The 21,648-nt window shown below is 37.8% G+C and overlaps 1 protein-coding gene across 3 annotated transcripts in view; it reads left to right on the top strand.

Annotated features, from left to right (window-relative positions):
• The window catches only part of LOC125455096 (G patch domain-containing protein 2-like), a 255,807-nt gene extending 234,980 nt beyond the window's left edge, over window positions 1–20,827 (top strand). For 2 of the 3 annotated variants that reach the window (XM_048536660.2, XM_048536658.2), the window contains exon 8: window positions 17,654–20,827. In XM_048536660.2, the coding sequence (XP_048392617.1) occupies window positions 17,654–17,823 (170 nt within the window). In that variant the 3' untranslated portion in view covers window positions 17,824–20,827. The remainder of the gene's footprint in view (window positions 1–17,653) is intronic. The other variant, XM_048536661.2, reaches the window with a different exon arrangement.
• Window positions 20,828–21,648: the final 821 nt, after the last annotated feature.

Below are 21,648 nucleotides of genomic sequence, written 5' to 3'. Positions count from 1 at the left end.
GACAAATTGACAAATCTTTCCATTTTGCAATCATTAGGCAAACACAAATGCCAAATTTCAAACAATTGCAACAATTTATTATACAGGACTAAAAGGTACAGATTGATTTGCAAGCTGACTCTAGCTGATATGACACTGTGGAGAAAGCCCACAGGATCTGTAGTCTGTCCATATAGGTGCAAAGCTTAACCTATTCCTTTTGTTTGCAGACAACGGGTCTCTGTATATGAGCACGTGTTCCTTCTAAATGAGCTATGTTATGGGTTTGATTGGTTATCTTAAATTGGTTTTAGAGATTAGGATAGTCAGGGTTGTTCAGCAAGTGCTGTTCAATCATATCTAGCAGTAGAGATTTTGTTTTTTGGTTTTGCATGACAGGCATTGTACTGTCTATACTCAGCCTTTTATGAACAACTGAAGGAGCATGCTGTTGATTCAATCAACAATTCACTGAAAAATACAGCCTGCATGCCTGACATCACATTAGCACTGAAACTCATACAAGGTGTCACTCAAATGTGTAGATGGTTGAACATCTCTTTGGACTGACAGAAGTATCCTGTCAGCAGAAACTACAACTGGCATTGCATCAGGTAACGCAAGACATTTCATGCTGCTACTAAAAATAAATAAACATATTTAATAAACACATGAACATAAATAAAAATAAATAAACAAATCACTCTTTGTAGTAACCTACTTCATACTCCAGCAACCCTGGAGATAATAAAACTTCTCTGTAGCTGATTTCTCTCTCACACAGTGATGACTTTCTCTTCTTACTTAGTTTTAAATGATGATCACTGACTTTTCAGCCAAAGCATGTATTCTTTCCCAGTCAAAATATTTCAAAATATGGAATGTCTCTACTAGATTTCTTCATTAATTTTCTGTTCTAAATAAATTTTCTCGTACGTAAAACTGTCGTTAGGAATATCACGTTGATCAATTCTACATGCAGACAATGGTCTTGCAACTAACTGATCCATGCTATTGTGGTTGGTTAATTTTTTCTGTGTTCAAGCATTGTAAATGATAATTACTGAAAAGTTATAGAGAGGCTGAGAATAGCATACTTTACCAGTGAACGGACTTTGCAGGTCCACAGAATTGAATACAATAACTCAAAAAGAAAACCTCATAAATAAATTGAAGAACTTTGACTGGAGTTAGGATAGGCATTGGAAATTCTGCTGAACCACGAGTTTCCATTTACTTCAAGGTAATTTAGGATTCAGATTACTCTGAAGAAACAGACTCAGTTAGTGGTGTGCTCTATACTTTTACCCTAACATTGCAGTGTTTATTGTATAAATGAAATAAGTCAGTAAGAATGGCAGGATGGTTAGTAATGAGTGCTCTCCCATGACTCTGGCTGCCTTTTATACCGACACTGAAGGGGGCTTAAAGAAAGCAGTGTTTGTCCCATTCTCTGGAAGTCTGCTATATCTGCATACGCTATTTGCAGCCTCTCGGTGCTAGAAAAGTTCAGAGATACAACTATACACCACAGATTAAATAATTCCAGCCAGGTCTTGAAAGCCATGTGCAACTGTGGCGCTCAGCTGACCCATCTATTAAGCAAGCATTAACTGCTAATTAACGTATCTTCAGGAGCTATTCCTACTGCTTGATTACATTGACATTTCCCAGTATGTCAGAATCATGGGAACTTTCCTGAAATTTGAGAGTACAGGACTCGTCCCACTGAACTGTTATTATTTCAAATTATAAACTATCTCCACTGCATTTATGGGAGATTAATGTTCCCTAAATGCAGCTGTTTTGAATATTGGTGCCTTGCAGTGTCCAAAATTGAAGATGGTCTTCATTCTCATTAGTATTCAGATGTTTCACTAGTGGCAACTATTATAAATAAATTGGTGATTTTTCCTGAGTGGATAATTGCATTGACATTAGAAGTGGCTGAGTGTCATAATGCCATTAGTAATGAAATAGCGACAGTTGTGATTCCTGATGTGATGAATGTTGTGACAATGAAATGCACAGGTGAAATTTCCCTTTAAAAGAAATGCTCTAGGACATCATAGAATAGGCGATGGCCTAGTGGTATTATTTAAAGTTTTGGCAAGGATCTGTAGCTCAGGTTGAGGGCAAGGTTGTTGACTTGCTTGCCAAGCTGGTTTGTTTTTGTAGACGTTTCGTCGCTGTGCTGTGTGACATCATCAGTGGAGCGTCCCATGAAGCCTCATCAGAGGCCCGGCTGATGATGTCACCTAGCATTGTGACAAAACGTCTGAACAAAAACAAGCCAGCTCAGCAAGCAAGTCAACAACCTAGTGATATTATCGCTGGACTGGTAATCCAGAGACCCAGATAGTGTTCTGGGGACCATGGCAGGTGGTGGAATTTGAATTCAATAAATATCTGGAATTAAGAATCTAATGATGACCCTGAATCCATTGTCGATTGTCGGGAAAAACCCATCTGGTTTACAAATGTCCCATAGGGAAGGAAACTACCATCGTTACCTGGTCTGGCCTGTATGTGAGTCCAGACCCACAGCACTGTGGTTGATTCTTAACAGCCCTCTGAGTATAAGGGATGGGCAATAAATGCTGCCTAGCCAGTGACACCCTCATCCCGTGATTGTATAAAAGGGAAGTAAAAGGCACCGTGTTTACAATGTGATAGTTAATAGTGTTGGAAATATTGAACTTTGCATGAATGAGTTTCCACGAGATCCAAGGACTAGTAGGGGAGGAGAATAATGGATAAGGAAATGAATGAATGAAATGTAAGTAGTTGCAAATATCTGGATTTGCTCACCTGCCCTGGTCAGGTTATTGATCCTATTTCTCCAGTGTACAGCAGTATTTAAGTAGGGAAGGCTATGTTCAAATTAATGCCTCAACCACCAATTTTCATGGATGAAGCTTAAAGTCTGTTGGCTGTGCTGGGTATTGTATTTTCAGATACTGTGGCTGTGAAATTATTCTGAACAGTAATATGTGGAGCATTGAATGGATTGCTGACTCACTAACAATAGTATATTCAGGGCAACCATTATGTTTACCTTATATGACTACTGCCTCGTACATCCATGTTCATTTAAGTGACATTGTTTTTTTAAACACTGAAAGTTTGAATTTTCATCACTCTCAGGTATGGTAACCTGCCAGGAGCAGTGTTTCCTCACTAAACCAACATATTTACCAAATTATGGTATCAGGAAGAGGTGCAGCAAGTACTTAGCTACTCTTAACAAAGATTCCATATTATGCTCAATGGCATTATTGAAAGTTAAACCTAACCTGTTTTCTCCTGCACACTTGCAGACATTCAAATGAATTTAATCTATTTAACTGTTACTCAGTTCCCTAACCAATGTCACAACATCATTGGCGAGATGGGTTTGCATGCAGAAACGTGCACATTTGAAGCTAGAAACTTAAAGCAACAAGGAACTGGAGATAACTCTCTCAGAAGTAACAAGAAATTGCATTTATCTAGCACCTTTTATGGAAAAGTCTCAATGGAGCACTCCAGAATAAAGACCCACATCAAAACACTTAAGGAAACATAAGGACAAGTAACCAAAAACTAAGGAAAACAGGTTTTAAGGAGAGATGCATACAAGGAAAGCAAGGTAGAAATTTAGAGATGCTGAAGAAGTTTAGGACCTAGACAGCTACACACATGGCCGCTAATGGACAGACAAATCAAATCAGCTAATAGGAACCCATCATTATCCCTGACTATCTCAACAAGAGCAATTTCCAGAGTTGAGTTCATTAATGAGTATAGTAGAATTGTTAAAAAGTTAGTCATATTTTCTTCAAAGTCAGTTATGTATTTCAACTTAAAGAAAAAAGACATGCTTCAGGGAGAACACAATTAATTTCAGCCATCTGAAAAGCAATACGGACATTTGATTTATAGTACTTTTCTTATTGCTGATATTCAATATGCTTCTCTCTTTATATTGAACAACAAAATTAATATTGATATACTCAAATATTGATTTCTGAATTTGAAGCTAGTTTTCAGCTCTGAATCAAAGTCAGTGTCACTTTTGAAATTGCTAGTTAAGTAATGAATAGCCCTCATTACATTTGTAACCTTAATAAATGATTTGAAAGTTTCTCATGCAGCGTGTGTTGGCCATTTGTTTGGCTGGTGAAATCATTTCATTTCAAATAACTTTTGTACAAAAAAGTAAAACAGAATTATGTTTTGATTCAGTTATTCTGGTAATAGAAAAGATTTTTTTGTCTTAAGTGTAATAAAAAAGGTCACAGTGCAAAATTGTTTTACATGTACTTGGAGTATGTGAAACAGATTACAAAGATATACGACTCAGTTGTGCAATTAATCTGAAATTCTGTTATGCAATTGTAAAATATTTTCTTTGATCCTACATACTAATTGTGCATAATTCACAATTTAGAACAATACCATCTACAGATCAGGAGGAGAGAAAGAAAATCCTGTAACCATAAAACTCATACTATTTAGTAAACAGTAGTTCTGGTTTTAAGCACCAAAGCATCTCACATCACCACAATATGGCTGCTTATTCAACATCAATACAGCCACTTTAGAATCCAAATTGCTAAACAAACTGCCAATTAGGCCTGCAGTCAGTTGGATAGATTAGTGGCTATAGAGGCTGATGCAAGATTTTCATCTCTTGAGCCAATTATGCAAGTGAATTACCAACCACTGTTTACTTTGGACAATATGACGGAAAACAAGACTGAGTTATGACAGTTGAAAATTAATATAATGGTAAAGGTGGACCTATTGTCTCATATGAGCCCCTGACAGAAAGGATTTATAAAGAATTTATTTTACAAACAATGAAGAAGTCATTAAAAATAGTGTTTTTGCTTTCTTAACCCTTCAGAGGACAATTACAGAGTTACATTTCCAGTTTGTTTATTCTCAGTGAGTGGCAGTAGGTGATGGTGTTTTTGCCTGCTATTTAGCAAGTGCCCTGTGCCACGTCTTTTAGGGAAGGACTGCTCTGTCAAGTCCCACTCAGGCTTTTAACTGCTCATTGTCAAGTCTTCCCTGGTACTTAAGGATGAAGAAAGGTGGAAGTCCTGTCTGTCATGTGCTGCCAGTTGATCAGAAGCCAGTAACACTGTTGGACATTAGCAATACCAGTAAAACGGTGATGACTGCCAATCCAACACCCCTGTGAAGCTGCACAGGTACAGAGCAATTGGTGATGACGTGGGGGGAAGGTTTCAGGCTGGAAGGGATGTGAGCAGCAAGGAAAGGGAGGGTAGGAATGTGAATTCTGTCACTGAGTGTTTTTCCACCCCCATCACACCCAGTCCAAAGCCTGGAAACATTCCTGCATGTGTTTACTAACCGTGCTTCTTTGATGGCAAGCATCCTACCCACTTCTAAGTTAATACCTGCTGTGTTGGTATGCACCTTCAGATGGAGTTTGCCCCTTGCTAACTGCCTCACTTCACAATGGGGCAGAATTACTCCAACAAATTTAATCAAGGTGGAGGCAGGAAGATTGTGGTGTCTCCAGTTGCTAGCTTTCCACCTGATTAAATGTCCAACCATTCCCACCAACCACTCATCATGGAAGATGGTGTTAAATTCTGCCCAGTCTGTTTAAATGAGACCATTGTCAAGAATAATTTCCAGAATAAAGTGATCACCTTTAATGTCTAACCTTAGCTATATCTGTCAGAAGAAAAACATGGCTGCCCAGCCGTGCTAAATACCATTTTCCTTAAATGGCTGCTCCAGCTGTATCACAGCCTTATCAAAGACATCTTTAAGTAAGAAAAATGGAATTTGTCTTTGCTTTAAATTCTGCATTATTTAGTAACTGAAAATTTACTTCACAAACTAAAACTTTCCCATGTCTAAAAATAACCAGCAAACGACAAAATAGCCTACAGAAATTAAAATTCAGTACAATAAGCAAATTTTGTTGCTTGAAATGAATCACAGAAAGCCACTTAAAGAGGTCTTCCCAATCATCCCAATATTGTCTTCGGCATGCCGTCAATTTCGGTGTGAATACATCCAGTTGAAACATTTGGAAGTTTTCTGTTGGCAAAATGATATATAATTAAATGTTATATTATATATATAAAATGATATGTAAAAGTTATTGTTGATATTGTCCCTGAAGTAACATGTTGATGCCATGAAAAACTAACCTTTATTAATAAGGTGACTACTGTCAGATGCGACGTCTTAAAAATGTAATTGGAGTGACAAAAGTGGGTGGAGTTGGGGATTTAAGCTAATTTACACTGAATGTAAGCTGTTCTCCTTCAACATTTGCTGCTGTTATGTTATAAACATCCTTCTTTAGCAGCAGGAATATTATAAATTAACACTGTTGGGGAATTTAGGGAAAAAACTTGTTTGCGAGACTTAAGTCAATTGTGCGCAGGATGTTACTTGCCCAGGCCATGTCACATTCTTCGATACTGTCAGTGGAAAGCATCATGTAAATAGAGGCTTGCAATACTACCTGCTCCCATCTGTGTAGTGCCAATAGAAGTAGTGCTACACAAACAAATTTCTCACCCTTACCTTTTCTTTTTCAGAGCACTCGGACGTCACTGACCACAACAATATAAATTTCCGAGAAAGTTTTGTTGAGGGTGTCTCCAGGCTAAACATGTTTCCTTACACAATCATCTAATTAACTTAGTTATCACCCTCTTGTTCAAAGTTAGGCCGCTTCTCCAACAGCTGGGATATCTTGGGATCCCTGGTCCCAGCATTATCTGAGAAACCCAGCATTGCCCCGGTTCAGCATTGGCAATCGAGAGTTATACTTCACAGCGCATAGAATGGGATGAACATCAACAGACCAACACTTCAAACGGCTTATAGGTGACATGGCTGACACTTCATAGCAGATGCAACTGCACATTTTTACACCTATTCCTGTTTAAACACCAGACCACACAGGTTACTTTTCTTACCTTTCCTTAGGAGGATCCAGTTACATAAAAGTTTGAGGCAAGGCAGCTATCACCTTGACAGCAATTGAGATAGAATGGCCAGTCACTCTTTCAGGTCATAGGTCCCACTGCAAGGTCTTGTGACAGTGTTGCAGGGCACCCTCTGTCTGAGCCGACTCTGTGTCACTCATCTGGAGAAAATGGCATTGAGGACAAAAATCTCTGGCCTTCTATACCTCCTGCACGTCCTGAGGCAAATTTCAATTGTGACCTCTTCACATGGAGGCTGTTCAGCATGTACTGGAGGTTGCTTCTTGTCCTGGGCTTGCTGGCATGTATATTTCTTCTCCATTTCTCCTTGCCTTCATTGCTTCCCAGCAATAGTACCAATAACCCTTGTGTGGTTAGCTGTATCAGACATGTTTGAAAATGAAGCTGTATAGGGAATATAAGAACCAGATAAATTATTAGGATTGTGAGCAACCAGCATTCACATCACTTTCAAATGATGGTTTAGCACTCTTCTCTACTCAGTGGGACAAGGACCACGCTGACAAGGAGGGCACAGGAATGTCTTCAATGAAAGCAGCATCACTCATGTCACAACGATATGGTAGGCGTTTGTAAATAATGTATTGAACACTTCTCCTAGCCTATCACTACCTATGAAAGGCATCAGAGATCATAAGATCATCTTGTATTATTAGTACAGTTCAAGTTGGAAGGGAATTATCCCTGTACAATCTATGAGCTGTCGCATGAGTTTCGGGCTTCGTGGCTCATACATGACTACTGTTTCACAATCGATCTGTATGATATGTTCAACATTGTTTGTGAACAGCATTTACACCCCTACAGTTAGACAAATAACATCAAACTGTACTCTGCATGCGTGTGATTGATGCAATTGTCCCTTGAAGAGTCTCCAGTTTCTCAGAAATGAAACCCATATTTTGGAGCAGAATCAGATTCTAACTCCATATTCTCCGGGTGTTGTCCCAGCCATTCTTTCCATTCTTAGATTGTAGTTGTGAATTGAGAGATTACGGAAGGCAATGCAGGATGCATATGAATCCCAGTCTGAACGTGGAGAAGTGATACATTTCAGATGATAATGTCCATGGACATGGGTTGCATGCAGTCACTGTCTGAGAATTGTGCCCCATGATTTGATGCTGGATGTACTCACTGGGGGTCAGAGAAAGAAACAATGAGCTGGAGTCAACATGCATCACTCTGATTTTCATGCCGGGAATTCTCTGCATCTAGTTTCTATCTGGTGAGTAGTAGAATGGGAGACTGCATATTAATGAAGTGAGATTAAGTAATGATGAGGGGGCTAAATGAGCGATAATCCCTGCTAATTGGCCTGTTGTCATTCACTAGAGAGAATCTTGCGTCATTGTCCAACACTTGGTCTCAACATCGAGAAGGGGTTCCCTGGATATCACATTTGATTTTCTACATTTCTCATTATTGCCCACATTGTGCAGGGACTGGGAAGATTATGCCCTTAGGGATTCATGTTCCCACATTATGACCAATATTTACTCCAATTGTTATGGTTAAATTGCATTTGTGTTGTTTTGCATTTGAAAGACAATGTTTTAAGACTGCATTGAACCTTTTTTCATCGACTGGGCTCAACTTTCACTATATGAACACATCTTTTCAAAGTAGTTAATCAGTGACCCTATCCTGTAACAGGTTACAACCAATGCCCCAATTGTACTATAATTTTAATACATCAGAAATTCCAAGACATCCCATAATACATGAGAACTCAGTAGTTTAGACAATGTCAACTCCAGAAATATGAAGCTCTAATTGCATGCATTATTATTAAAATGTTTATGTTTAATAAGGTACTGGCTGTTCTGTTAGGAAAGGTCAAAAATGGCCCAATTTGTCAACAATATTAATTCATATTTTTGAACAGGTGGCGAGAACTATTCCGAGTCCATCCATAAATGTTTCTCCTCCTATCCATTTTTATTATAGAAGTGAATAGAGTAGACTACAGAAGTTAAACTACTCACAAAAATGGGAAATTCATTTTGCAGTATTACTCAGGACTCAAGTCATTTTGAGATTGTTCAAATTATATCTCTCCACCTGGATGTGGAAATTCTCTAGGTCAAATGGGGATTTGTATGGCATAAAAAGATGGTATAAATAGCTGTGAAAGAGATCCATTACCATCAGATAATGCAAACCTTAAATCATCTCAGATGTCAGTCTCGGATCAGTGGGAACACTGTTGCCACTGAGTCAGAACTGAGTTCTGCACTGTTGGAAATGTAATCTTTCTGTTGAGATGTAAAACCAAGACTTCACCTGCCATTTCAGGTAAATGTAACTGATCCCATGACGTTATTGAAAGAAAAGCCAGTTTGGGTTGCAATGACTCTGATATTTTGATCAGTATTTATCCCCGGAAAGCAATACTAAAAAGCATTATCTGGTCACTTACCTCACTGCCATTTATGAAACCCAAAACATAGTATTTCTGTGTCTGTAATTGAGTCCTTGATGAATAAAATCATTACTGTAACTTTCTTTGCATCTGTTTTTATAAACCAGGAATATTTAAAATCATACTGTTACTGAAACCTGCAATCCATCACACTTGTATCATTATGCTCCTCCATTCTGGTAAATGCCTCTGGCTCCGAGCTTTATTTCCAAGACTTTGCACATTACTGTACAAGGGCAGCTCCAAGATCCATTTTAATTTTTGTATACATTTTTTTCCCTTTCTATAATTTATTCTTTCCTTCTCTATCCCTCTCCATACCCCATTCCTATTTTCCCTTATGTAAACTGAAACACCTGCAGATGCTGTAAATCAGAAACAAAAATAGAAGTTGCTGGAAAAGCTTAGCAGGTCTGGCAGCATCTGTGAACAGAAATCAGAGTTAACATTTTGAGCCTGTCACTGGATCTGAAACGTTAACTTTGATTTCTCGTCACAGGTGCTGCCAGACCTGCTGTTTTTATTCATATTTTCCCTTAGATATGTGCTGTCATAAACCATTTTGAACCAATAGACATTTTTTTCTTTTTTCTTCCATGTATTCCTAGACTAGTCTTTATTAGTTTATTTCTTTCCATACGACTCCATTCACCATATTTCAAAAGACCTTCATATCAGTTTAGTATGGATGAAGTCTATCAACCTGTAGAAGCTCCTCCTTTAAGGAAACTCATCACATTTTTTCAAAAATTTGAACCTGTCATTTCCTGATCAATACCTCTGTAACCTAGTGAAAGTGATTCTCGGATGGTTACTGTTAATGCCTTGTACTGCAATTATCTGTTCCTTCCAAACCTCCGTATTTGACTTTCCCATGCCATTGGTTCCTCCTTGTACTATGAGTTCTGGCTAACTTCTCACCCCTTTCAGAAATTATTCTATCTTTTCCCTTTCCTGCCCTACTGTGGTATTTGGGACACAACGCAGCATTTGGACCCACCATTATACAATGCCAGCACCACTTAAAAGTAGCTTACACTACTTAAAGCCAGCTCAAACATCTTAAAAGAAAGGTGCATGTTGCTGAGAGCAGCTGCCAGAACAGGTCAAAAAAAAATGTCTTTGAGCAGAAAGCAAAATGGAAATGGCCGGATAGGCATTAAAGGGAACCCCCACACTCTTTCAGTATCATTAAAAGTCTTAGTGCTGAAGGAGAAAATTCTTTTTCTGTCTGTGGGGCAAAAAGGCCCTGCAGACAGGCATTATGAAAACAATGAGAGCAAATAACTGTTGGGGTCCAATGATGGCCTAACTCTGAGGATCTGGGCATAGTGCCGCAAAATTGTTTGATTATGTCTCTGGAGTAACTAAGGTTAGTAGGTGCATCTTTACATGCCTGTGTCCTAACATACTAACCACACACCACTCCATTCATCACTTCCTTTTCCAGCTATTTAATTTGCAGGCAATAGAAAATCATATTTCTTTGCACTTACTATGACACGTCTCTCTCATAAGATGAGGTAGCCTGTATTCAAAGGTAACAGCAGCTGACCGACAAAGTACAAACAGGATTGTAGGCCTTTAATCTCGTGGTGAAGGTATGATTGAGGTTGCGGTCAGTAACTGAGGTAAAACCATAAAGGTTGATAGTGTGTTCCGTTCAAAGACACTTTCTCACATCTCCCCAGTTGCACTATATCCTGTCATGTACAGGCTTCAAATGGCGTGAAGATTCTTTTCTTCTTTCCCCCTACTTTCCTCATCTTAATGCAAACCTATTTTTTTTACCTTTGAAATACCCAGAAATGCCAGCACTCTGACCCATGCTTGCACCTGTTCTTCAGATCCTGACACTTGCAGAGGCACGATGAACAAGAAATGTTCCTGTGACTGCCTATTTGTTGCTGCTGCTGCTGCTCCATCTTCCTCATGCTGCACTCCAAAATGTTTTGCTACTTAAACACCAGTGATTTGGAGAAAATGATCTGATCAGAATACTTGTTCACAGCTAAGGATTTCTCCATCTGCAGTGTTGACTTCAGTAACTTTAACTAATCTCTTCAAAGCACCAAGCAGTTTCACAATCTGAGCAAATGCCAGGCGGACTAACCTGCAAGTTTCTGTTGATTCAATTAAATAGGCTGGTTTCCAGTTGTTACACACATGTTCAGGTTTCTGTTATTAAAAGTACATCAGGCACAGCAATGAGCTTAAAAAAAACAATAGTGCTGTTGACACTCAGTTTTATTGGCTGAGAAGGTATGATTGGCATCCCTATTCTGCATCCTTCTGTTACACATTCCTACCACACACGCTTATGATCTCAGCAAGATGACTGTAGATGTATGTACGTGGTGTGGATTCTATTTTGACATCAAAATGCACCATTAGCATTTAAACTACATTTGTATAGAGGCCAATTTTGTGGTCTGATGTTTCCTTTGAGGGATTAGAGAGGTTGTTACAACTATAGCTCATTCTCCTCATACACAGTTCCTATCTTCTTTCCCTCACAGTTTCTGACACTAATATTAAGTATTTGTTTTACAGGTTGATTATTTTAATGACTAAGCAAACCTTGCAGGCTTCACTCCCAAAAGAAATTGATCTGTCACATCATCGTTGTGATTCCAGTCATTTGATGGGACAATACTTATGTATGCATAGGAATTCAAATCCATTTCAAAGAATTCTAAGACCATCTAGCTGAAGTATTTTGGGAGAGAAGGAGAAGACTGGTATGATTATTTTAGTTTATGATTATTTATTTGATGAACAACACAGGAATTAGCAATCTGACTCCCACCTTTGAGTTAGATAGTCATGGCTTGTGTCTACACTACTGCAGAGACTAAAGCCCTTAATCTAATCCAGCACTTAGAATGCTTTATACAGGTAGAGAAGCAAGACTGTGGGAACACTGCACTGTCAGAGGTACCAAATTTTGGAAGAAGTTTCAAGCCGAGGTCCTGTGTGCCCCATTAGGTGAATGTAAGAGATCTCAAAGCTGTTATTGGAAGATGTGTAGGAGTTTTCCTAGTGTTCAGAGGTCAATATATATTCCTCATGTGGTATAGTGCAGAATAGATTATCTGGTCATTTATCACATTGCTATTTGTGTAACCATGCTCTGCACAGATAACCTTTTCTCTGAATTGCAACAGTGACTGCACTTCAGTGTAACTATCAGCAACATGCTTTGGTACTTCCAAGATCATGAAAGAATGAAAGGTGCTTTTGAATGCATGTATTTATTTAATTTCATTGTGTTTATATAAAAATGTATTATATTTCTTTTCTCTTAACTGCACTCAAATTATCCCCTTTTTTTCTTTAAGACTATGCTTTCTACTGGAGTACTGTGGCACAAAAAAAATCTTTATCTCAAATAAAGAGACAATGAAAAGTGTGTATTGCTTCACACATATGTATAGAATCCGTATACCTCAATGCGGAGTTAATTAAACTGTTTTCCACAGCTGACCTAAAATCAGTAGCAATGTTAAATCACAGCTTATGATGTTAATTATCACCCCTTCCTAATTTATTCGATCCACGATCACCGGCAGGTTTGAGGAGCCAAATGATCTGCTTTGCTACTTTTTCTTATGTTAACTAATATGTAAAATACTAGAACTCCTTTGCAACTTTCTGTATCAGTGTCTGCTGGTACCTAGTACGATTGCAACAAAATCCCATTTCTCATTTGCCAGAGCCATCCATAATTGTGTGCCTTGGCAAAAAGGATATCCATGACGTATTCAGTGCTACCATTGAGTGCAAGTTCGCTGTGATGACACATGCACAGTTAGATGTTCCCAAATGAAGCTTGAAATAAACAGATGGTATAAACAGAGATAATGGGAACAGCAGATGCTGGAGAATCCAAGATAACAAAGTGTGAAGCTGGATGAACACAGCAGGCCAAGCAGCATCTCAGGAGCACAAAAGCTGACATTTCAGGCCGAGACCCTCTGATGAAGGGCCTAGGCCCGAAACGTCAGCTTTTATGCTCCTGAGATGCTGCCTGGCCTGCTGTGTTCATCCAGCTTCACAGATGGTATAAACAATTGCTTTTACAGACACAGGCCAAGAATGGCCCTTTGGAAGAAATGGCTGTAAATCATCTTGAAATAGGTCTTTGGGTGATATTAAACAAAGATCTCAGATGCTGATGATCTGAAACAAGCAAAAACAGATTGCTGGAGCTGGAGGAAAACAGCAGGCTAGGCAGCATCGTAGGAGCAGGAAAGCTGATGTTTCGGGTCGGGACCCTTCAGAACGGTCCTGATCCGAATCATCACCTCTCCTGCTCCTCTGATGCTGCCTGGCCTGCTGTGTTCCTCCAGCTCCACACTGTTATCTCAGACTCCAGCATCAGCAGTTCTTACTGTCTCTGAGATTGCTGGAGAAGCTTAACAGGTGTGGGAGCATCTGTGGGGAGAAAACAGACTTAACGTTTTGGAGGATACAGTAGGAACTGACAATGCTGGAGTCTGAGAAACAAAGTGTAGAGCTGGATAATCATACCAAGCCAGGCAGCATCAGAGGAGCAGAAAAGCTGACGTTTAGGGTCTGGACCCTTCTTCAGAAATGAGGGAGGGGAAGGGGGCTCTGAAATAAATAGAGAGGGGGAGGTGATGATAGAAGAGGAGAGAGGAGCAGCTAGGTGGAGAGAAGATGTACAGGTCAAGGAGGTGGGGATGAGGCCAGTAAAGGTGAGTGTAGGTAGGAAGTTGGGATGAGAGTTGGTCAGTGAGGAGGGAGAGGTGATTTAGGTAGGAGGGAAGACTGACAGGCCAAGGAGGCAGGGATGAGGTTAGTAGGTAGGAAGTGGGGGTGGATGTTCATCAGTGAGGCAGGGCGAGTGGATAGTTGGGAGAAAAGATGGACAGGTCAATGAGGCGGGGACGAGATGGGCTGGTCTTGGGATGAGGCCGGGGGTGGGGAACATTTTGAATCCTTGTTTCAGAAATGAAGAGTCACTGGGCTGTAGCCAGGCATGCTGAGTTTCTTGAGCAATTTCTGTTTTGTTTGTTTAAGTCATCAGGTGGTGGTCTGGACAAATGCTGTCTCCTGCCACATTGTTTATTTGAAAGCTGCAAGTAGGTAATTTCAAATTGGAGCGTTTAACTTTTTTCTTGCTAACAAGCGAATTGCACCATAATTTTACTACTAGGCATCCATTTTAATTTAAATTCAGTTATCTACATTTCATAAACCTGTAATTATAAGAAATTCCATTAATATGTAGTAGTGAATGTTACCTCACTTTAAGAGCATTTAGTTAAGTCTAAAAGCAGAACAAGCCAACAAACAAGGATTGATATAGAAGACAGAAAAATACTTTATTGATTCCATCTACAAAGGCATCTGAGATTATTCAAATTGGGCTTTTGCATTGATTAGTGTTGACTTTTAGACCAACATATGGAAAACAATTCAACTAATTTTATATTAAATAGAATGTACAATATGCATATATGTGAAGATCATTGATGTTATTGTTTCAATATCTGTCTACTTTATACAGCTGTGTCTTCAGAACTGAAGCAAACTTCATTTGTTTTGCAGCCACAGGGGATAAGGGATCTAGTGTGCTGTTTGTATGAACATTTATTTTCCCCTATTGCCTAGAAACTAGAGTGCTTGCTGAATGACCAGTATTATACTTTCAAATGGATTTTCTGGGAATTTACTCTTCTGCCTTGTAAGGAAATCCATGATGAAATGCTCAGTGAAAATCAATGCAGTCTGTCATTTATATTTGATATCTAAGCCCTTACCTGCATTTTAATGTATCGAATTGTCCTAAAGGTATAGTTTGGTTAAAGGCTAGTTTGTATTTATTCAATGTAAAACCTTGACAGAATTCATTTCATCATACAGTCACAGATCTTTATAAAACGTTGCCAGAAATTTTATGGCCTATTTGATGTTAGAATGGCAGGTATCTGGGCTTACCTGAAACAGGTTTTCATAGCAGTAACTGTGACAGAGATAAAAACAAAACCATTAGAATAATTTTCCGTCTGATAGGATATTGTTTAATAACTGTGTTTCATCCATCCATTAAGCTGTTATAACATCAGAGGGTGATTAAGCAGATCTCTAGCTTCTGGAAGCTGTAGACCTATGATCTGGCATTCAGTTTATAGTCTGTTGGAGAAAAATGTGAACTGTGGTAGTCTAGAAGACATAACTAAATGGTTGTGTTTAGGTTTATCTTTAACCAACCTGCTTTATGCATATATACAGGTCTGATTCATTTTGAGCAAATATTCAGCATTTCAAATAAATTTATTATATATAACTGAAATATTGCCTAACTATATTTTGTTCAAATGAAATTTTTGCTGTTAATATTTATCTTAAATGTCACAATATTCTGGCAGTTGCAATATTTAGTGCAACAATGCTACACTGTAAGGCTATTTGTTATTTGAAGGTTTACTACCAGTGCTGCTTAGAAATTAATTTTAGAAATGCTTGAATATTAATATACAGTACCTGGAAAAGTACATGCTGGTTACCTGCTTCAAAACCTCAAAGTCATAGATTCAAAATTCATATCTGCAGCACACTCTCAGTTATAAGTTACTTTGATGAGAAGTTTCTTCAATTGGTCAGACTGTGCTGAGACTGCTTCGAGTAATGAAGCACCCAGACTCAGCAAAAGAAATGTTGGCAGCCAGTTTTGTGTAGGAATTTTGCATTCCTGTTGAACTTAACTGAGACTGGATGTGAGTAAACATAATTTGGTAGGAGAGAGGGGAATGAAGGTTTTCAAACTTGTTTGTTCTGATGAAGACTCTCTGGACTTTGAAATGTTAATTCTGCTTTCTCCCCACAGGTACTGCCAGACCTGCTGAGTTTCACCAGCAATTTCTATTTTTGTGTCAGATTGTCAGCATCTGCAGTTCTTTGTTTTATTATAGAAATTATTTGTACTTGCAGATATCATTTAAAATTCGGTCTTTTGAATTTTTAACTTGAACTTCTCCTATAGAATCCCTACAGTACTTCTTGATACATAAAATAAACTTCTTGAATGACCAGAATCAAAATTGTCTGCAAAAGGTTCTTTGGCATATGTAACTACATGAGAGGTTCCTTTGATGGCATTAAACCATGTAACTTTGAATAATCCCTGGCTCATTTTACTGAATATGAGCTTAGAGTGTTTAGAATTGTGAGGGGCCTGAGCAGTATTGAGACCAGAGGAATTTGATTTATGGTGCTTGGTAAAAGAAGCAACAACAACACGTGAAGAGACTTTGCACAGCATTTGAGATCTGAAGAGCACTGCCTGGAAATGGTGAGGAGGCAGTTTTGATTGTGGATTGCAAGGGGAAATCTGCGTGGAGGCAGGAGGATAGGAGAAGAGAAATTTGCAGTGCTGCAAGAAAACGGACAGGAATGAGCCTGAATGGGTTGTTTTTGCAGGGAGTTGGTGTGGATACAACCAACCAAATGGCCCCTTTCTGTGATGTAGCCATTCCTAGTTCAGAAAGAATTTATTCCTGTTTAATAATTTCTATTATGCCTCCCATTAATTACCATTTTGTTGGAATTTGTAGTAATTTGTTTGGTATATTTACCTACCTAATTTTGAAAAAGAGAAATGCTCCAAGGTAACGAATAACAATTATACTTACTCCATATTCACTTTATTATCTACAAACCTTGGGGTTTTTGGCAGCAGTGTTCCTCTCATCCGTTGTTCTATGAGAGAAATGAAGCATTAGCTTCAAATCCTTTGGTTTCTGTTCCCTATGTTACAACAGTGGTTATAATTTAAAAGCATTTCATTGGCTATAGGTTGCTTTGGATCATCATGGGAGTGAAAGATTATATATAAATGCAAGTCTTTGTCTTCTTTCTTTGTTTCAACACTGCAATTTTGATCCTTTATGTTCAGGTAGATCAGCAATCCTTCAAGCAATCCATCAAAATCTTTTTTCCTTCTGTTTTCAAAGGAGAGTACACTTGAGACTAGGAAGTTAACAGTGTATATTATTTTTGCATGCAATGCAACCTCTTACCAGTTCCAAATCAGTTTTTAAACGTTGAGAAACCACACCGTCATTTTGTGAGTCTAGGTGTGATATCATCAGGTCATTACAGGATAAGATTGAATGTTTTAGCAATTCATCAAATAAATTAAAATAATTAATGGTTTTAGACTATTATTCAGATTATCCTGTTCTTTTCCACATGACTATGATGATTAAATCCCTCTGTGTCTTAATCCTAGGGATTGTTGGTGAAAATGCCCAGCCTATCCCAGAAACCAACATTGGCAACCAGATGCTGCAAAGCATGGGCTGGATTCCTGGCACCGGTCTCGGACCAGACGGCAAAGGGCTTGCTGAACCCATTAGAGCTTTACGGCGACCAAAAGGGGTTGGACTTGGCTTTTGCTGACAGGAAAATACTCAGCTCAATGGAAAGAACTCCAGCCCTAACTCAAAAGAATGTGAAGACAATGGTATTTGTGGCCACAAAACTACGTCCTTCTAAAATTATCCTTAATTTGTGTTTTGAATTCAGCACATGTGCTTATTTTTGAGCAGTTGTCAATGCTGATTTACTGTATTAATTGTTACGGAGGTTTCTAGATATTAGGAAGTGAATTTAATTGCTGTACACTGATACACAAGGTCAAAGGTTTTAGCAGCCATAATGCCATTCTATCCAAAATGTGTCTGCAAGTTGGCTGAGGCTGCAGATGTAAATTTATTATGAAATATGGCAATGGTCTGACTCTTCCAATCCCCATAACATGAATATCTCTGAATGATTGGCAAGTTTGTCATTATATTGCCACTGCTGTATTGAAAAGATAGAGATAGATGTTTTGAATGGCAATAACACTGCTGCAAAGAGACTCAGACTAAACACAACCTGTTCAGGCAGTTCAGAAATAGTTCTAGTGATTCCTTAATATCTGGAAACCTTTTTGTTTTTGTTGAAGTGAATTTCTTTCAAATTCCATGTTGTGTTTCTTTCATCTCAAACAAAATTATGTTCATTACTTGAAAATAAAAGGGTTTTATTTGCATGACAAAAAAGTGAAGAGAGCCTGAATTGTTTAATATGCTATTCACTGCAGAATATTTACTTAAATTTCAGTTAATTTCGTCTTGTCTGTTGAATGTTCTATCTTGCCAGAACTTTTACACATGTCAAATAGAAACCATGTGTTACAATGACCTACTTTGGTAAGGTTTTAGTTGCTCTGCCATATTGGATGGTGATCAGTGTGATTATACTGAGCATTCGAGTATTTCAGTCTGGAAAAGGAGAGCCACCAGACAGCTGATTACTGAACTTGACCCTATCTTGTTCTTTAATCAGTTTAATGTACTAAATTCTAGTAAATAGAACTGGTTTTAGATTTCTTCTCAGATTTCAGCAGCTAACAGCCTTTTTAAAATCCTTACACAGTCCAGTTTCTGAACATGCTGTGCATTTTAGAAATATAACCTATTTAATGGCTGCTGTCTCAAATCAGATCTCTTGATTTAGCTAATTCACCCATTAATCTGTACTACAGTTTCCGAGAAATTACCAAATTTAATGTCGTAAATGATATTAAATTTTTCAAAAATCTGTTTTATTAAACAGAAAACAGTTTTAAATGTCTGATCTAGAGTTATATTTCTTTCACAGATTTTGTAGTGCTTTCTTGTCATTTTGTTCTATCGCATAAGGCCACAGTACCAACACTTATCTCAATACAACAGCCAAGGTTCTGAACATGTGTCTGAAACATACTTCAGATGTCACGCCAAAAAGCATATTCTACAGTCAAAACTGTGATATACTTTTAGCAGTGTCATAATTTGTGTAATTTTTGTGCAGTTGCAAATCAAGACAAGCTATGTAAAATGTTGCATAATGATGAAAGGATTACAAAGGTAAGATCTATACCCCCCCCACCCCATGCGCAGTTTGTGCAAAGACAGTAGATTCAGAAAACATGCAGTATTTGCAGGGATTTCTGAGATCATATGTATAAATAGAAATTTACGTGAGGTTTGGGATTTACTTAATGCAGTAGCTAATTAAATTGAAATTCATGCTTCTTGATTTCGCAAGTAAAAGTGAATTTAAGCTCATGTGAAAGAACTACAGTGAAAGGGACTGACAATTCTGTTCTAATTTTCAATCTTTCTTCCCATTTCATTCCTGGGCTAATTTAGTTTTGAAGTTTTTCCCCTTTTCTTAATTCTAGCTGTTTGCATCTAAATTGCACTACCCTGTTGACGGTTTAACACTTTTCTAATTCTTAATGAGAGAATGATATGAGAGCCCTTTAATGGACCAAGAAGGGAAAAGCCAGTTTGATGTTCCCTAGAATGTGCAGTTATTGTTTGAAAGGTGATTTTTGTTATCTTACATTCCACAGAGTATTAGCTTAAGAACAGAGCAGGCCTATCTATGTCAAATGCCTTAATTGGACAACTCTGCTTCGTGACATATCTTTAAAAAAACAGAGCTACAGGATCATCGGGCTGAAACATGTGATATGAGCGATAAAAGAAAATCTGCCCTCTGTTATAAATGAGCCCAATTATAGGCATATTGTTATTGCTCCAGAGGCAGTCATTTTGCATTCTGTGAGAAGTAATGGAGTAAATCACAAGCAATTCTAATGCAAAGAAATGACATAACATTGGGACATTATGGTGTGCAATAGATCTGAATTGACAAAAACTGCTTAAAACCAATATATAAAAAACAGTATTATGTTAATAACTATTATCTGGAAGGATGATTGGGATAATTTACCCATAACAGGATAGTTATCTGTTGTTGAAATGGTATAACTGATTTTTTTTTTAAGTACTGAAGCATCTTATGAATGAAAAGGCAACAGGCCAAGTTTCCAGCCTATCTTGCATGTGTCTTTAAAGCCAGACCCTGTTTTGTTAGCAACGTTATATTGGAAAGAAAACTTGTAATTATGCAGTTTGAGCTTTTTCCTTCAGTCTAACAATTCTGATGATGGCATCAAACATTCAGAGTCAGGAATGAAGTTCAAGGTGTTTTCTCTCTTGAATAGGGAAATTCTCTCACATCGTACTATTGCTTCAAATTCTAATAATGGTTTCAATTGGATATCATAATTGCATATAAATTGATTTATCTTTTATATTTTACGTATTTTGTGCTTGTTCTTGCTTTAAATGTGCATCTAGTGAAATGTCTTGTGCTTACTGCAATATGATGTGTAAACCCTCAAATTTCTCCGTAAGAATATCATATTCACATAACAGTGTTAAGAATTAGCATTATTTCTCTGCACGAAATGTTTAAGAGAATATAGCTGTTCTTGGATTAAATAAATTACCCAATAACTTAAAACTGTAAAAATACCATATGAAATGGGCTAATTCTCATCTGGCGTTTGACAAATAAATAAATGGACTTCCACCTCCCATTTGTGTGATTATTCCCATTTATAAATTAGTATTCTTATTCTTCATATTAAACATCTCTTAGTTTTCTAATTTACTTTCCTAATTCACTGTAAAAACAAATTGGTCTTGAGTTGCCATTAGATTATATTGCTGTTTTAAGAAAATTCAGTCATAATTAGCCAAATCAGAGCAAATGGTAGAGAGAGTTAAGCACTAATAATGTACGATGTGAATTGAATGTCCTCTATTTTTGCGTCTTGTTCAAAAAACTCCATGATGGAAACTAACTGGCCCAACAAGCCAGTCCCCAGATCAAGTTAGTCACAAGGGTGCATTTCCATCAGTTGTGTTGATTAGTGCACCTTAAAGATATGTAAAAGTTAAGTTGTGTTTCTTTTTTCTGAGGCACAGGAATGTCTGCCTTGAAAATGATTTCAATTTTAAAAAAATAATAATTTATAAGAAATTGATTCTTGGATCTCCGTGGAAGCAGCGAATGATCCTGTACATAATTTTATGCCATGTTTAGTTATTTGAGATCTAGTTACTCACAAGTAAGTGGTAGACTAAACACTGATTAAGCACACTTCCTTATTTGTGATTTTTAGCTGCGTTAATAGAAGTGCACCAGATTACTGTCCTTAACTATTGTTGCAAAGCAAAGCTCTATTGAAAAGAAAATGCATTTTTCTTAATAAAAATTACTGAAGCAGCGCTCCAGTGACTTGAAATGTCAACATCTAAAATGGCTGAATATTTGTAAAATTATCCAGTGTAAATTCCAAAGCCATTTTAAGAGGGGAGCCATCATACCCTCCTCACC

This window comes from Stegostoma tigrinum, chromosome 9, assembly GCF_030684315.1.
Source record: "Stegostoma tigrinum isolate sSteTig4 chromosome 9, sSteTig4.hap1, whole genome shotgun sequence".
Classification (NCBI taxonomy): Eukaryota; Metazoa; Chordata; class Chondrichthyes; order Orectolobiformes; family Stegostomatidae; genus Stegostoma; species Stegostoma tigrinum.
The sequence above is the reverse complement of the archived record's forward strand: the minus strand, read 5'-3'. Positions and strand labels throughout refer to the sequence as shown.